Source organism: Myotis yumanensis, unplaced genomic scaffold (assembly GCF_028538775.1).
Source record: "Myotis yumanensis isolate MYYU_CA2020_CCGP unplaced genomic scaffold, mMyoYum1.0.hap1 SCAF_9, whole genome shotgun sequence".
Classification (NCBI taxonomy): Eukaryota; Metazoa; Chordata; class Mammalia; order Chiroptera; family Vespertilionidae; genus Myotis; species Myotis yumanensis.
Genome location: NW_027223760.1, coordinates 62,054,323 through 62,073,144, shown reverse-complemented (window position 1 = coordinate 62,073,144; position 18,822 = coordinate 62,054,323). Strand labels below are relative to the sequence as shown.

The following is an 18,822-nucleotide window of genomic DNA, read 5'->3' as shown; positions in this document are numbered from 1 at the left end:
GATTTAGCAGACCCAAAGTGGTCAAACTCTAAAGTAGCTGCTTTTAGAAAAGCAGAAAATTCCATTCATAAAACAAAATCTTCCCAAGGCTCAGGATTTAGGAGCACAAGTTACCTGCGGTGAGGTGAACTACAATAAGGAGACCCAGGCAATACCTGGTCAGTGTTCATCAGCCCATCCACTCCTTACTCAACTGCAGTTACCTTTCTCTATTCCTGTATTTCCATTGTCTTGGAATTACTATATATTTGCTTAGGTTTTCATTAACTACTTATCAATAATTCAACCCCATTCTCCTTGCAAGGTAGTAATTGCTGGCCGCTCACCCTCCACCACACAGGACTGAAAAAGAGAGGTTTACATTCTGGAGAAAGTAAGATAAAAAGTGTACAGGTCAATGAAATCATGGGGAATGGGACTGCTGAATACTGAGACACCACCTTCACCTGCTTCACCCCTTTGACTACCAAAGCATTTGGCCTGGCCTTTGCCTTCCAGGCAGATGTGAAGGGGATATGCTGGAGAGTATGACCAGCCTGAGAGGAAAGACGCAGACATCAAGGTCAGGTATTAACCCCACACAACCCAGTCACAGAATGGCTACAGAGGAGCTCAACATGCAAACAGAGCTTCCCCACTCTTAACAACGAGCTAATAACCCTGGGATATTAGATGCCGAGGAAAGCCTACAACATGAAAGATAAATAAGAATAAACAACCAAACAGGTACAATCTACTTGAAACTATTCAGAGTGAAGAAAACAGCCAGTAAATATCTCAGAGAAATAAGAGAATACTGTATTCATGAAATGACAGTAAGATTGGTATGGAAGAGGAACATCCAGGGGAAACAAAAGAGCTCTTAGAAATAGAAAAGCAAAAGCAGAAATAAAAAGTGATGAAAACTGAAAAATCAAGAGTCAGCAACAGAAACATGCCATTTACTGATACGGAGCTAAATGCAAGAAAATCAGCTAAGAAGTTCAAAGTGCCAGCCTCTGGGGAGCAAGAAATAGAGATAAAGAGAACTGGGGAGCATTGTTAGTCCTGCATCTCTACCCATTAACAATTAAAGAAATTAAAACCTACAAAAATGCATCTCTCATGTGTAAAGAGTAAAGAGTAAACTGTTTGAATGCAGAAAAATCAGAGAATTGCAAGCATTCTTCTAAAATTAAAAACAAACGGCTTTTTATTTTTTTAAGGCAAAAGCCTGGGGAAGACCAAGTTATCCTTGGATGACATGTTTTATTATATTCTTCTTTGTATGTATTATGGCATGACATATATTTTAGTAAAACACTCCACTAAAATATAATGTGTAAAATCAATATTTAAAAATCTATAAAGAGTATTTTCAATTTTTAAAAGATGTATATTCTCTATATTCATAAGTATAAAGATTTAACTTAAACAAAAGGAAATTCTTTAGTTGATCTTAATTCATCATAAAACTGCTTACATTCACTGCCATGTTTATCTAGTGTCAACCCACAGGATTGTCCTTAACTCACACACTACCAGTTCCACTCCAATGAGGAACTGCAGCTAAAAGTCACTGACCTGTAATCAAACACAATTCAGATTATAGCACTATGTTATACTAACACTACGGTGTCGGGTGAATTTCCCGCCAAAATATAAGATGGCGGTTCGCATACGCAGGTAGGTATCTTTGTGAACGGCAAACAAACAAATATTTGGTAATACGCAGTTACAATCGGCCCGAGTTTACACGTTTCCCGCACTCCACCGCAAATCTATATGAACCGAGTTAAGACAGCTCCCGCGGAGTATGCGCAATTCATGCGAGCCGACTTAACTCGTTTCCCGCAATCCAAGTGCTAACATGAGACAGATCTCTCTATCTAAAATTTTTTTTATAAACTACTAGATTAGCTATCAAATTACAATATTTTATTCTTATCTCACTTAGCACTGAAGCTGGTCTTCAATTTTACTTACACCAGCTTTTGAAGCACTGAGCAAAACATCACATACAAGTGAATACAAGACACCGCATTAAAAATAAGCATACATTTTTGTTAATGGAAACATTCTCTTCTCAAAGATATAATGCCACTCAATCATGCCCTCTGGATAGGAATGCTCCGTTAGAAGACAGGGGAACACAGGCTCCCCATGAAAGGGGTCCTTGTATGAAATGTCAAAATATAGTTTACAAAAAATATCCTATATACTAAAAGGCTAATATGCAAATCGACCAAACAGCAGAACAACCGGTCGCTATGACGCACACTGACCACCAAGGGGCAGACACTCAATGCAGGAGCTGCCCCCTGGTGGTCAGTGTGCTCCCACAGCTAGAAGCCGGGTTTACGGCTGGTGAGCGCAGCGGTGGTGGTGGAAGCCTCTCCCGCCTCCACAGCAGCGCTAAGGAGCAGGCCTAAGCCATCAGTAGGACATCCCCCGAGGGCTCCTGGACTGCAAGAGGGCACAGGCCAGGCTGAGGGACCGCCCCCCCCCCCAGAGCACGATTTTCGTGCACCAGGCCTCTAATACACACACACACACACACACACACACACACACACACACAGATACATACACACACATACATACTAGGGGTCCAGTGCATGAAATTTGTGCACTGGGGGGGGGGGGGGGTGTCTCTCAGCCCAGTCTGCCCCCTATCACATACTGGGAGCCCTCAGGGGATGTCCTACTGACGGTTTGGCCTGCTCCCTGCTCCCCTTGGAGCCGGCTCTGCCCCTGCCCCCTCCGACTGCCGGCTCCGCCCTTGCCCCCTCGGCTCTGATGGAAGGCTCAGCCCTGCCCAGGAGTCCCCTGGCTCAGGCCCTTCCTAGGCTGCTCAGGGCCCACACAGGGTCTACCTTGGAGTGACCTGGGTGCCCGATGTTCCCGGGACCCAGGCCGCTGGGCCATACATATGCAAATTAACCGCCATCTTAGCTGGGTTAATTTGCATACTTGCTCCTGATTGGCTGGTGGGCGTGGCTTGTGGGTGTAGCAGAGTGATAGAGTGATAGAGTGATGGTTAATTTGCATGTTTCTCTTTCATTAGTGTAGATATATATATGTATATAGTTTAAATGTTAGAAAACTTTGATTCCATGTGCCACATGAATACCTTACATAGAATAGCCTTACTAATTACTTAACAAAACTTTAGAAATTCTTATAAAGTCCAAAGAGGTACTATACAGCCTATCCAAAAGGAGAGATTATTTTAGGCTTTAACCTCACATTTATCTGGAAGACTTCCCGGTTGTAAGAAGAAACTTAAGGAATATGCAATAAGTTCAAAGTGGTGAAAAAGCACTCTAAGTAGATGAAATGATAATTGAACACTGGTACTATTTTAATCTCTTTCTCATTACAAATTTCCCGATGGCAAGCATGAACACCAGACCAACTAGATATCCTTGCCAGCCCCTCACTTCTAGCAATTAAGGATTGAGTGGACAGGTATTTGGAGAATGTTGGTAACAAAATGAACTAACAATATGGTAATCAATGTAGTTTTTTCGTAAATCTTCAAAAGGTTACATAAAGATATTGTTTCAAATATTGCAGAATGTTGTACAAGTCATTTTCTATAATGATAGTTTCCTGCTTTAACAGAACTTCCTTTATATGCTTTGTTAGGTGATAAATGGCATGAATGGTGTAGTTTACATTTAGACTCAGTGAAGAGTCCCCCAGTGGCCTGGCTATCGGATGCCTGCACTCATTTCAATACAGGTCGCCCAGGACAAAACGGCCGGGGAATCAGTTGGTCTTCATACCCCCTCCCCACTGATTCCCACAGCTCTCTCCTCCAACTCAGCACCCTTCTTCCTGTTCTTATCCCCAGATTTTTCAATATTCTCATTTCCCTGGTTCTCCAAAAATCAAGATCCCAAATATTGCTGCACAATTCTATTACTTACCATTTCTAGGGTTTCTCTCACATCCCCCTATTTAAACCATTCATTACTCTAACTACCAGGTAAATTGTCAGCAGATGATTTTGTCAGAGGGAAAGGAAAAAAGAGGCTATCATCTATTGGTTAGCGATTCCCAACCACTTGTAGAATCACACATATCAGCACTTCCTTACCGTCTTCTCAAATCTCAGAAGAAAATATACCTCTCCTCCCCCACAGGGCTGCTGCCTGTGCAGTGAATCAAGTCCCACCACCCATTGTGGGACCACGACCCAAGGGTTATCCTTCTGCTGTAACTTCAATATTTTTCTTTTTTTTTTTTTTTTTTTTTTTTAATATATTTTATTGATTTTTCACAGAGAGGAAGGGAGAGAGATAGAGAGTTAGAAACATCGATGAGAGAGAAACATCGATCAGCTGCCTCCTGCACATCTCCTACTGGGGATATGCCCGCAACCCAGGTACATGCCCTTGACCGGAATCGAACCTGGGACCTTTCAGTCCGCAGGCCGACGCTCTATCCACTGAGCCAAACCGGTTTCGGCAATATTTTTCTTTAACACTCCCACATTTAAAATGTGCGAACATTTTCAACCTTCAGTAACAATTTCTTAAAAGCCCTATTTTGAACTTCACTTCCTTCATAAGTCACAGACTTCTCTCTCCTTTTCTCCACCACACTGGGCACCATTTCTTTGGTTCTCCACCTTCCCCATCTCAGCCACTACTGTCTTCCTACCACTACACCCTTGAATTTCTACAGTAAGTGTAGGAATGGCGTACTCACACATCCTGCTGAGGACAGACCATCACTACTGAGAGTGTCCCTCAGGTTCTCATTTTTTACTTGAGTGATCTCATTCACTTCTAGGGCTTCAACTAGTTTCTATAGGAGTATGATTTCCAACTCTGAGTTACAGGTCTCACCTTTCTCGGACTACCTTCTTAACATACGTCCCCTGGGAGTCCCAAAGATGCTGCCTTTATTGTTTTCAAAACTACCCTAACTACTCCTCCTACTGTAGATTCTAGCTCTTATTATGACATCACCTCCCATTCATTCTCCAAAGCTTAAAATCTCAGAATCATCTATTTTTCTCTTCTCCCTACCCTCCAGACATCTAATTCTTCCCCAAATCTTTCCTTCCTCTTTCATGTTTCATTAGTCTCAAATTCATCCTAACACAATTTCCACTCTCCAACCTCTGGTTTAGTTTTTATCTTGCTTTGTCTGAACTATTTTAAAAGCCTCTTAACTGGTCTACTAATCTCCAATCTTTCTCCACCCTAGTCCCTGCTCCAGACTATATCCATAAGTATTCCGGTTAAAGTGCAGAAATCAGCCAGAGAAAAGTTAGACATACATTCTTTTTTAAGCAGTTCAAGTAAGTCGTGTTGTTCCTAATTTGCTCTCACAATGTAGTAGCCGTGCTTTGAATAAATTTGTATTAACCGAACCACTAACAAAGCCGGTCAAAGCCTCATTACTTTATTACAAGAAAATATGTAGAAGTGTAACTGAATCAGCAGAATTATCTGAAAGTGCTTTTACACAACTAATAAACACAAAACATGACTACGGAAACATGATCCAGCTGCTATTAAATATTTAAATTTGAATTGTTTTTAGTATCTCAAAACTAGATTTTAGGTTTATTTTTTTTCTAGATAACAGTTTATATATGCACTTACAAATACCTAGAATTCATAATACCGCCATCTGTCTAGCTCAGTTGGTTAGAGCGCTGTCCCTATGCGACAAGGTTGTGGGTTCAACCCCCCGCTACCCCTCAGTCAGGGCACATACAAGAGTCAACCAATGAATGCATAAATAAGTGGAACAATAAATCAATGTTTCTCCCCCCTCCTTCCTCTCTCTCTAAAATCAATAAAATAAAAAGTAAAGGGAGAGAGAGCTATCCTGCTCATTAATCAACACAAACCCTTCCTTCGAGCACCAAGGATAGGAGCCGTGCACTTGACTACTGCGGATTCCTAGACTCAGAAGAGCAGCCTCTCAAACACTTAGCTATTTCTCAGGTAACACGCCTCCAGACTAAAGCAGGCTTACTGATGCAGGTTGCGTGCTCATGCAACGAGGACCTGACACCTCTTGGGGAGGCAGCAGCTGCAACACCATGCTCTCCATGGCTGGCAGAAGCCCAAGGAAGGACTCAAGATTCACCAAAGAACTTATATGCAATATGTATAACCAATGGACAGAGACAATAGTGTGGTGAAGGCCTGGTGTGTGTGTGTGTAGGGGGAGAGAGGGAGTTGCTAGAAGGAGTTAAAGGTGGGGTGGGGGAGGACATCCATAATACTTTCAATAATAAAGATAAATTAGAAAACACAATAAGCATATACATTTGAAGTGGGCGGGGGTGCAGTTCAAAAATATATCACTTGGTAAACTAATGAATCCTACTGTCAACAACTGGCCTATCTACATAGAACAGATTAATGGTCGCCACAGGGGACAAGAATTAGGGTGCAGCACACCTAAAACTAATAATATGTAAGTAGAAAAAACAACAATTGGTCAATGAGGTAGATCAGTTTTAGATCGATGGAAGGCCAATAAATGAAACATTTCCACTTATTACAATCAAAGATTAAGATACAATTGATGTGTACTAGAAGGGGACAGGAAATATTTACGATAAAGAAAATTCGCTCTTATCCCAGAACTGCCTTTGAAAGATGAAAATTCTGAGCACATCCACACTCACACACCCAGGCATGCATGCAATTTGGATCCACCATCCTGACTGCTAAGGAGTAGTTTCATCATACTTTGGCTTCCATCACTGCTCCTTTATGGTATGTAGGACTGCTGGCATACACAGGCTTATTGCTCTTATGTTTTACTAAATGGCCAGTGTGTTTAGAGCAACATCAAACTGAGTTAGGTTAAGGAAAAATGAGGTGGTTCTTTGAAAATATTCCCCTTTCTCCATTAGTGATATATTCATTCAAATTTTATCTTTATATTCCAATGACTTATTTTGTTCTGTTTGGCACAACAAAACCAAACAAAAATCCTTGCATTCTTTGTTTCATTCTAGAATTTCAATGTTTTTCACTTATTATGAAACCATGATAAACCGTTTTGTACGTAGTTGTTATATGTAGGGCAATTTTATCAATAAGCAGGAATATATTCAATTCTAAAAAAATACTACCAGATGCTCTTTTCTTTAAGTTAAGCATTTTATTTAAGCTTCTTGCATATAGAAAAATTAGAACAGGTTCAAATACTGTCAGAAAAAATTCTTGCATAAAATAACTAGAACAAACACTCTCAAAAAAACCTGGACTCGAGAACCAAGAAGCACCTTGAGCACATGAAAAGCCCTCATGCAAAAGAAAGTACTTAAGAAATCATGTCAAGAGGCCTTCAGAGTTTGGAAATAGGGTGATTCCTTAAGGACTAAACTGTAAAAGGAAACACAAGACAAATACACTTAGCAGAGAAAAGGCCTCCCTAAGAGAAAATAGGTGAACATATTTGGAAATATTTGTCTAATCAAAGTGTCTAAGATAGATCCTAGGATAAGAACACAATAATAAAAACAAACAAACAAAACAGTGACAATCAAGTTCATTGTGAACTGCTGGAAGAGTGTGTGTTAATAGAAGGACAGTATCTGGTCAAGCCTAGAAAAAAGGGAGTAATAAATTGACCCAGGTCTCTCAATTTCCCAGGGAGACCTTGTCTACTCTGTATTCCAGGATCCTCAATCTGGCACTACTGACATATTGGGCCAGATAATTCCTCGTTATGGAGAACCATCCAATGAATTGTTTCAATAGCATCCCTAACCTCTACCTCCTAGATCAGTGATGGCAAACCTTTTGAGCTCAGCGTGTCAGCATTTTTAAAAACCCTAACTTAACTCTGGTGCCGTGTCACATATAGAAGTTTTTTGATATTTGCAACCATAGTATAAAAAAGACTTATATTTTTGATATTTATTTTATATATTTAAATGCCATTTAACAAAGAAAAATCAACCAAAAAAATGAGTTCGCGTGTCACCTCTGACACGCGTGTCATAGGTTCGCCATCACTGTCCTAGATGCTAGTAAGCACTCTCATCCCCACCCCAATTGTGACAATCAAAAAATGTCTTCAGCCCTAACCGGTTTGGCTCAGTGGATAGAACGTCGGCCTGTGGACTGCAGGGTCCCAGGTTCGATTCCGGTCAAGGGCATGTACCTTGGTTGCGGTCACATCCCCAATGGGGGGTGTGCAGGAGGCAGCTGATCGATGTCTCTCTCTCATCGATGTTTCTAACTCTCTATCCCTCTCCCTTCCTCTCTGTAAAAAATCAATTAAAAAATATATAAAAAAGAGATAGCAGAGCAGGCATAGAAGACATTTGCAGTGCACTCTTAGAAGCAGAGACAGACATTTCCATCCTTCAACCTGGAATAGTCTGTTGGGAAGAAGAGGAAGGAGATGAGAATGAGAAAGACAGACAGAGCCAAGTCAATGTTCCGTTATGCAATGTTCTGAGGAGTGAGTGCTGCTGAAATTATCATGAGTGGGAGAACTATAAATACCCACTTGGCTGTAGTAAGCCGAGTGAGTTAAATAAAGGTTACTAAAGCATTATTTTTTTTTAACTCTCAAACATCCAAGTTATGCTATCTCTAGATCCACCGCTGGAACCATCAGTTGGAGTCAGTATCTTCTAAGTCAGCGGTTGGTCGAACGACCCTTTCACAGGGGTCGCCTAAGACCATCCTGCATATCAGATATTTACACTACGATTCATAACAGTAGCAACATTACAGTTATGAAGTAGCAACGAAAATAATTTTATGGTTGGGTCACAACATGAGGAACTGTATTTAAAGGGCCAGAAGGTTGAGAACCACTGTTCTAAGTGAAAAGAAGAAAGGCTCTGAGTAAGACACCCTACCTAACAAGTGCTTCTTAGAATGTATGAGCACCCCTCCCACCCCCAGGGTGGAAATCCTGAAAGTAGTGGTAAATGAAAACTAATTGTAAAGTACCTGGTATTTCCAAATTGAACTGCATCAAATGTCATTATCTGTTTGACATATTTTACTTAATGTATTAACTGGGTGAACATTAAACGTTTATAAGGATTTTTAAAGGTTCATTCACAATCTCAGGCTACGTAACTTTCTTTTCCCCATTAACATCCTAAATTCCTTCAGGGAAACCTTGGAGTTTTCGAGAACCTAATGCTAAAGATGGCATGGGCATATTGTGACAACTTTGCCTATTTGCCTCACGTGGTATTCCAACCTTCTTTAAAAACGTGCTTTAAATATTTTTCAGTTATCCCCATTCCAAAAGATTACTAGTTTTAAAAATGAAAAACATCTGAATCAACTTATATAAAAATGTGCATAACCATTGTTTAATTTCTAAAATAAGCAACTTCCAGGAGTTAAATTTAACTCAGTTACCCAAGTTTCTTATACTAAAGTCCCAGATAGAAGGTTATTTAACAGATGAATAGAAAGGCAAATGAGCCCTAGCCAGTTTGGCTCAGTGGATAGAGTGTCGGCATGTGGAGCAAAGGGTCCCAAGTTTGATTCTGGTCAAGGGCACATACCTTGGTTGTAGGCTCCTCCCCCACTGGGGCCCTGGTTGGGGCTTATGCAGGAGGCAACCAATAGATGTGTTTCTCTCACACCAATTGTATGTTTCTGTCTCTCCCACACTGATTGTATGTTTCTCTCTGTCTCGCCCTCTCTCTTCCACTCTCCCTAAAAAAACAAAAAACAAACAAACAAACAAAACAATGGGAAAATATCCTCGGGTGAGGATTAACAACAATAAAGGCAAATCATTTTATTTTTGTAATGCTAAATTTTCCGTAAAATGTTTTATTATACAGGGTGAGGCAAAAGTAGGTTTACAGTTGTTCCTATAGAAAATAATACAATAAATTGTAATACAAGAATAAATTATGTTTTGCATATTCATAACTGTAAGCCTACTTTTGCCCCACCCTGTAGATACACCAACATGCATATTCTAGGTAAAATAAAAGGACAAATCCACTTGAAGACAGCCACATTCATTCAGAACAGTACAGAATTCCTCTCACAGCATGTGATAATGGACCATTATAAACATATTGAAAGTATGGTCATTTAATTTTTTTTTTTTTTTTTTTAGAGAAACACCTATGTGTGAGAGAAGCATTGATCGATTCCCTCCCGCACGTGCCCCAACCTAGAATCAAACCTGCAACCCAGGTATGGACCCTGACCAGGAATCAAACCGGCCTCCTTTTGGTGTTCAGGACGACTAACCGAGCCACAGCAGCAGGGCAGTAAGTACGGTAATTTTCTTCATTCAAAATAAAATGCTACATTATCAAACACCACTTACTTTTGTAGTCTTTTAGGGAGGGGAGCAGGAGGAAAAACTGGGACTGTGTGAATTTTTAAAAATCTTTAGATTATGTTGGGAGAAATTTTTGAGGTCATATAGTCATCTTTCCATCCAATATTTAATTTGCTTTTTAAACACACTGAAATGTCATGTAAAAATAAGACATAACCTTATTCAACAGCACATAATTTATTGGACTACTTTAAAGGCAAAGGTCTTTTAAAAAATAAAACAGCTCTTATATTGGACAGAAAAAAAGTGAAAGTTATGAATTGAGCAAACGAAAACATGTTTACTCAACAAATAGTATCCACTGTACACAACCCTCACCAGACAGTAAGAGAAGGAAAGGACACTGACACTCACTGAAAACATAGTGTACCAAACTCTCCGCTGGACACTTTACTTATGCTATGCAATTAAAATTCTAAACCAACCCCATAAAGGAGACATTACAATCCCTGTTTTAGAGATGAGGTATACTGAGTTTGGGAGTAACACCTATGACTAAGCTCCAAGCCCTTGCCATCCAGACGAAAAAATAAGGACTTTCAACAGTAAAACCAGGCACATATGCGCCAAGTTCATATGAGTGAAAACACACAAACCAGTCATTTATATGATGTGCACTGTACTTGCAGTTATGTGCTCTGTTCTAATTTGTCCTGTACTGAAGAGGTAAACTGTGGATGAGACCGGCATGACGGCTTCTGGGCAGAGGCGAGCCTGAACACTTGTTAGCAGAGAAGAAACAAGAGGGCAAAGAGGAGTATGAAATTGGGCAAAGCAATGGAAATCGACCAGATGTTTGTACAGGTGCCAACCTGGCTGAAGTAGAGACCATGGTGAGACAAACCAAGTTCTAGGGTTAGAGTTAACCCTACAAGCTATGCTGATTGATTTGGCTATAAAACAGAATATTTATAGGACTCTTTATTTTACAAATATTGGTTCTTGGGGACTTTAAAAATATAAACATGCTCTGGCCCCATATCAGACCTACTATAATAGGACCCTGTGGCACAGGGCAGCTCTAAAAGATTTTGATGCCCCTTAAGTGGAGAAGCCCTGTACCAAGTCAGTTCCTGGTAAAAATGACCTATAGAACAAAAACATCACTAAGTATATGCTGTATCTTCAAACTATGTATTCAAATAAATCAGCTTAGCATTTTCCTAGGTTAAAACTCCTCCCAAGGCATAGCCTCGCTGGGCCCCACCACAGACTGTCCCTAAACTAAACTCTTCACTTTTCCTTTCCTAAACTTAGGGCCCTTCATCTGCTCAGTGTCCTTTTCCTCACACTTTCCAACAGTTTTTTCTAGAAAAGTTCCATTCATCTTCAGCTGTCCTCCCCACCTTTTCACAACATTTATCCAACCCAACTAAGAGCTAACAATATTTTATAAAACAAAGGAACCATATAAAAGTAAAGTTCCATTAATATACTATATAATAACTTATAAAACTGCTCTATTGACCATTTATTGTAATAAAATCCTAAGTGCATTTACAAGTGAAATTCTAAATCATTTTTTACAGATTTCCCAAAGCATACAATTACGAAGTGGCTCTATAAAAGGCTAGTAAGCTAAGCTCCTTCACTTCTATCTTTACTGAAGGGCTACTAAGTAGCTAACAAAGTGGAGGTTCTGAAAGATACAAAGTATATGGAAATCTCAGTGACACAGACACAAATGCCACCAGGACGAGCGTAGAAAAGAGGTCATCTGGAAAGGGGAACGAAACACCACCCTAAAAGGACAGGGACGAGATGATGATGATGATGCGTGGACACAATGACTTGCTGCCTTTACCCTCGCCTGGGTTCATGACTGAAGCCAAGATGAAAGTCACACAAGTTAGTGTTCAAAAACATAAGTGGTACTTGAGCTCTTTCTTCTCCCACAAACACCTACATCAATTTATGCATATTCCCAGGTATTTCTATTTACCTTAGTACTCTTCAGAAATTTCAATCACAATTCTATCGATTTATGTTCCCACCAGTAATATGAGGAAGCACCTGTTAGTCTATATCCTCTTCAAATGCACTATCAAACTTTTTGATGGGTCAATCTAACAGGTGAAAACAGTATCTCACAGTTTTAGTTTATGGTATTTGTATGTGTGAGGTTGAATAGCTTTAAATATGCTTAAGAACCATTTGGATTTCCTTCTCTGTGAATTATTTGTTCATGATCTTTTCCCACTTTATGGTTGATCTTTTTTTAAATCAATTTATAGGTATTCTTAGCCTTTTGTCTGTATTACAAGTTGCAAATATTTTTCTCAGTTCCTGCATTATCGCCATGCTATTTTCACTGTTTCTTTCCTTTATATATGTTTTACTGTCCTCAACCAAATTGTACATTCCTTCCATAAAAGAAATAACATTTCTTTTGAGTATCACCAGGAGCATGCTTTTCAGATCTTCCAACCTCATATACCAGCAAAACTTAAGAGAAGGGAAACTTGCTTTTTGGGGGGGGTCAAGTGTGAATATTAATTATCACTGGGGCACCTCCTTGGGTTGCCTCTCCAATCCCAGTTCACATGGTTATAAGCAAGAACAACCAAGTTCTAATAATACAACATCGTTTCTGAAGAGGGAGGGAGAGGTGCTGGAGGGATGTTTCCTGTTGTCTGGGTGGGTCCCGGGAAAACTCAGTAGCTGTTGGTGGCGTATTTCCCATGAAGAGGACTAGGAAGGGGTGCTCTGCAGCAAGAGCAGAAATGAGGGAACAGCACAGTGAGGAACAGAGAGATCAAGTGTACGGTGCTGACCCTGGAGTCCCTACTCACAGCCGCTGGGTTCCATTAGACACGCCCTGCATCTTTACCAAAAATGTCTCCTCCTGCTTATCCCAGCCAGGTGGACTTCCATTACTTACAGCCAAAATTGGCCGACTTACCACCACTACCACCTGCTCACTCCATAAAGGGACATTTAACACCAAAACCTCAGGAAGAACAGAACCTCAAGCTTTTTTAGCTGTTGTTGTTTAAAGGGGAATGTGTACTGAACGGTAGCTGTGTGCCAGAAACAGGTCTAAGTCCTTGAATTATGGCGTTAAACAGAAGGGATAAAACCACCCTTTTCTCATGGGGCTTACATTCTAGAGAAAACATACGGATAATAAATTCCAGTTGTGTTAGTTGCAGAAAAAAAAATTAAAAAGGCAATGGGGTGGTGGGAAACGAGGACAGTGTCATTTTGAAAGGGTGGTGAGATAATACTGCTGGTCTGAAAAGGTAGTATTTGAGTGGAAACCTGAAGTGGCGGCGAAAAGAAGCCAGTCACGTAATGTTTTAGGAGAATTGCAGGCAGAAGGCACAGTACTAAGTCAGAAACAAGCCATGACATTCCCGAGGGACGTAACAAAAGGGCAGTGTCGATGGGACACCGAGAACAAGGGGGTGTGAAAGAACTGGCAGAGGAGAAACAGACCCAAGAGGAAAGGTGTAAGGTGGTGAAGTAGGCAGGGATCTGATCAGGTATAGAAAATAACTTGAGCTTTAGGAAAAACTCACTATAGTATCTTTAATTTTCATTTAGCCTCACATCAGTGATAACTTTAACACCCAGGTCTTTAGAAATTATCATCCCCAAGTATTTGACACAATCCTAAGATTAGCCAGGAATGAGCATTTCCTATGCAGAAAATAGCTCTTCTCATACACCTTGAATTTTTTTTTTTTTAATTTTAGAACAAAATCAAAGCCATCTGAAAGGAAACAAGAAGAATCTAGGATAACAGGATATTTTAAATTCTATCTGGTTTATTCTATTATGAATGAATATACTATGAACAAGACTGTACAAAGGTCTAGCAGTGGTTCTCAACCTTCCTAATGCCGCAACCCTTTAATACAGTTCCTCATGTTGTGGTGACCCCCAACCATAAAATTATTTTCGTTGCTACTTCATAACTGTAATGTAGCTACTGCTATGAATCGTAATGTAAATATCTGATACGCAGGATGTATTTTCATTGTTCGCGACCCACACGTTGAGAACCGCTGGAAAGGAAGAACATTAAAAGTTAAGTTCTAGGCTCCTGTAAATATAGCATCCTTTGTTAACTGAGTTCACTGTTATTGAATTGGACATTAACATGGTTAAATACTGTCAGATGGGCCCTAGCTGGGTTGGCTCAATGGATAGAGCGTCAGCCTGCAGACTGAAGGGTCCCGGGTTCGATTCCGGCCAAGGGCACATGCCTGGGTTGTGGGCTCGATCCCAGTAGGGGGCATACAGGAGGCAGCCAATCAATGATTCTCTCTCATCATTGATGTTTCTATCTCCCTCTCCCTTCCTGTCTAAAATCAATAAAATATATTTCAAAAAAATACTGTCAGATGAGAAAAAGTGAAAACGAGACTTCTGACTTCAGAATAGCCCCTGATTACTGGTCAACAAAGTTTCGAGTTTAAATCCTATCTCTATTACTATGGTAAGGAAGAACTTCCCTACGTGGTGAAAGTAAGTACACGAGATGCTTCAACCTCTTTCCTCTGAAAGCTTTTTAAACAGGAGACAAAGTGGTTTAAAGAGGTTTGGATAGAGTACACCCCATAGAAGAGTGAGGTTCTCGCCAGACCTTTCCAGAGAACCAATATCTGTGCACACTAAGCCAGGAATTAAACCGACACTGCTTCTAAGATAAATGTCAGTCAAGTCAGAGCTTTAAAAGCTCTAATGTATTCATGAATCTCCTCTTTCACTATGTTAGATATTTAGGTAGCCCACTTAACAGCAGACCAAAAAGTAGACTGTTACTAATAAAACAACACAATCTATAAAGGGATGTACTGTGTGAGTGATGTGAGCTAACGAAATAAAAGTCATTACACACCTTGATCAAGACTTGATTCTGAGTGCAACCTCCTCAACACATTTCCAGCAGTTTGGCAAGGCGCCCAGGGGTGATTAGCAGCTGGTGCATGTGAGGGAGGGATGTGGTATCTGAATTGTAAAGTCTCCCCCCAGTGGTCACATACAGATAACAGAAAGAGCCAGGGAATCGCTGCAGCTTCTCTGGGGCTGACCAAAAATACTCTAAGCAGAACCTGGTCCCTACAATGAAGAAATAAAACCTTTAATTCAGTGCTGGCACCATATCAGTAAGGAGATGTTACACTAATCTGCTCTTATGACATTCATAAATGTGAAGACTATTTTTGGAAGACAAGAAGCTAAGGTAAAACAAAACTAGCAGAATTGTTCTCAATGTAATTTTTAAAAGGAATAACTTGAGTATTCTCAAACAGCACAATATCTGTTTTACTCCAATGGGCAGGTGTTCTTCCTGAAAGAAATACCAGCACATCTCTTGCAAGTTAACCACACCCACCTGAAGTAGAGTTCTGATACAAATGTAGTCACTTACCAAATAAATCACCTTGGAAAAGAAAATTATCAGTAGTATAAACCTAATGTCTAATTTGCAAAATACTACTTTTCAAAAACCACCTACAACTAGGTAATTTATAATAAAGTAAGTGATGTTAAAAGTACAAATGGGTCCTCTTTTAATATTTATTTTCTTGGTGTTTCTGTAATTAGACCTCCTTTGAATAGCACTATCCCTGTATTATTTGCAACTCCCAGCAATAATTTGCTGATATTACTTTTAACAAAGCTTGGGTGTCAAAAATTTGAAAGGCCTTTCATTAAAATATAGGTTGCCTTCTGCTGACCATCCATTATTAAATGGTGAAGTATATAAACAACCTTCAATAAATAAAAACTTCAATTTTTAAAAAGGCTTTTAAATAAGGTAACATAAACAGACAGGGCCTCACAGCTATGATTTTCTTGGTTACCCCAAGCTAAGAAGAGGGAAGAAAGGCAGGGACAGCAGCCGGCTGTGTAGTCTTCTGGAATAATTTTAGCCTGAAATGAGACTCAGAAAAAAAAAGCAAACTGCTCCCTCAAATGTTTAAGAAAAATAGGATTCCTTTTAAAAAAATCCAACAGTTGGCCTAGAGAACAGCAAAAAATGATTCTGTCTTGCATGGAGCTACCAGAGTTGCTTAAGCACCTAAATTTTTCCAGTGTTTATTTAATCTAGAATGTAAAAAAAAAAAAAAATCATTTTGGAAGTCTAAGTGGGAAAAGAATTAAGGTGGCATCAATTACAAAAGGGCATTTTTTTCATATATTCAGTGTCTATAGGACAAAACAGAGCAATTAAAAGTATTACCATTTGTACATTATGTAACTCTAGTCTAAATTAACATGGACCTTAAAGAGTAACACATTCTGCAAACATATATCTACACACGTATATAAGTATATGATAAATTCCAGATGCAAATGGCCTCAAAATGACACAACTCATAAAAGTTCTTTGTTGACTGTATTAAGGCCTCAGAAGACATGACTATAACCAGGCCGGATACCGTATCATTGCACAGTAGATGCCTAAAACGAGCAATAACTCTGTGAGGTCTGGTGCTGTTGTGCCCATGCCCCGCAAGGATCTCCGCATTGGTAACAGCGTGTTACCTCGCCTAATAGATTCGCGATACACAAGTTTCCAATCGACCATTTCAAAGACTTCATGGGAAGAAATGGCTGCTAAGTCATATGCCAGTTGAGGAGCATGTTGACGCTCCTCCAATGTTCCAAGCCACCGGAACCCTCATTCGGGAAGCAGAAAGTAACATTCCAACAATCCCCAAAGGCGTGGGAAGGAGTAAAAAAACGTGGCCAGCTTGACCTTAACAGGCTGTTGGTAAGTAATGCGGAGAATCTTCTCGGCTCCCCCACCAGCCTGCAATTCCCTCGCCTCCCTTACGCACGCCATGCCCCAGCTGATGGAAGTTTAAGGGCTGAAATCCCAGGAGCCGGTGAGATGGAGACTCAACTCCCCACCAAGTGTTAAAAAAGTCCTTCTGCAAAAATACACCCACCAGCCAATCCACATCCTGTCATCATACCGATCCCTCCACGGGCTCCCTCCTGCCCCTGCACCCAGCCAAAAACAACCCAAACCCAGCGGCCAGCCCGGGCACCTTTCTGGCTCCAGATCGATGCGCCCAGGATGGCCAAGCACCGCCTCGGCAGCGACCGCCCCCGGAGCGGCGGGCGCGCGGCCCACCGCCGCCGTTCCGGCCGAAGCCCCGGCGTCTCGCGCCCGGGAAGTGGCGGCCGGAGTTGCAGAAATCCCCCTCTCCCGGGGACTCGGACCAGGCGCAGCCAGGAGCCGGCCCTCTCCGGACCGACCCGAAGGTGTCAGCCCCGGCCAACGCCGCCGCGCCGCGGCTCCCCATTCATGCCCGGCCGCCGCAGAGGGGCCGGCCCCGCGCCCCAGCCCCCGTCGGGCCCGCGGGGAGCACGGGGAGCGCGAGGGGAGAGCCGGCGCGGCGGCCGGCAGCATGCGCCAGACACGTTGTCGCGCTCCGGCTGCCCGCCCGCCCGCCCACCGCGGGGAGCCGGGGCCGGGGGCGCGGCGAAGGCGTCCGCTCCACGCGGGCCGGACCTGGAGCTCCGAGCAGCCCTCCCCGCACCACCGCCCCGGGCCCCGACTCCCTGGCCCCCGGCGGCCCGAGCCCAGGTGCGGAGGGGGCGGGGCGGGCCCGGGTCCCGCGTGGCGCGCGGCGACCAGCAACAGGGCGCCCCCGCCCGACCCCGGCGCGCGGGGAGACCGTTACCCGAGCGACATGGGACCCCCGGCAACTCACCGGCTCGCACCTCGGCCGCCTCCGAGCCGCCGCCGCCGCCGGTCCTCTCGCCCGCCGCCGCCGCTCTCCTTCACCCGCAGGCGCCGCCGCGCAGCCCCATCTACAAACTCCGGGCGCGGAGTTGGGGACGGGAAATGCGGCTCTCGCTCCCCTGCGCCGCCCCTCCCGCTCGCCCCACTCCGCCTCGGCTCGGGTCGCCCGCGCCGCCGCCACCACGCGCGCGGCCGGCCTCCCCGCGGCTGCCCTCCTCCCCCTCCGCCTGCTCCTCGCGCCGCCACCGGGGCGCGCTCCCTCCCTCCCTCCCTCCCGGCCCCGCGCGTGCGCCGGACGCCGGGGAGCGCGCGCTCGGGCGCAAGGGGGCGCCGCCGCCTCCGGGAAGCCGGCCCCGCCCCTCGCCGCGCGGCGCCTAGGTGCAGGGAGCCCCTCCGAGCGCCCGCAGACGGCGCCCCGGCCTGACCGCGCCGCCCGCGCCCGCGGCCTCTCCCTGGTCCTGGCGCGGCGCCGCGCGCGCGGAGGCTCGGGCACACCCCACACCCGCCGGGTCCTCCCGGCCCAATTGCGCTGTCACTCGGCATCTATGGATGGGCAGGGGGCTCCCTGGGCCCCAGCGAGGCTCCTCCCTGCCCTCCCCGAGAGTTTACACTCCAGGAAGCCAGCCACGGGCACAAAGGACACACAGACCTGGGAGGAAGGCCTCTGGAACCCCCCCACCCCCGCCCCTCCACGCCCCTGGTTCGGATGTGTGTTTGGCAGTCTCTGCACAGCCGACGGTGTCCACGAATTTTCTTCCAAAGGCCCAGCCGGGGAGCGTGATTCACACCCGAGGAAATGGACG

General features: G+C 43.3%; 2 protein-coding genes across 5 annotated transcripts in view; one reads left to right on the top strand and one right to left on the bottom strand.

Moving 5' to 3' along the window:
* Positions 1-18,229, bottom strand: part of PALS2 (protein associated with LIN7 2, MAGUK p55 family member) — a 55,695-nt gene extending 37,466 nt beyond the window's left edge. For 3 of the 4 annotated variants that reach the window (XM_070424436.1, XM_070424435.1, XM_070424438.1), the window contains exon 1: positions 17,988-18,229. The gene's annotated coding sequence lies outside the window, so the exon portion shown is untranslated. The remainder of the gene's footprint in view (positions 1-17,987) is intronic. The other variant, XM_070424437.1, reaches the window with a different exon arrangement.
* Positions 17,348-18,397, top strand: LOC139016011 (basic proline-rich protein-like). Its single transcript, XM_070423539.1, has one exon. It carries the CDS (start codon positions 17,348-17,350, stop codon positions 18,395-18,397), a length of 1,050 nt encoding a protein of 349 aa, XP_070279640.1.
* Positions 18,398-18,822: the final 425 nt, after the last annotated feature.

What these genes read in the sequence shown, in the direction of transcription:
- LOC139016011 (XM_070423539.1), top strand. Translation starts at nt 17,348, where the DNA reads ATGGCCAAGCACCGCCTCGGCAGCGACCGCCCCCGGAGCGGCGGGCGC.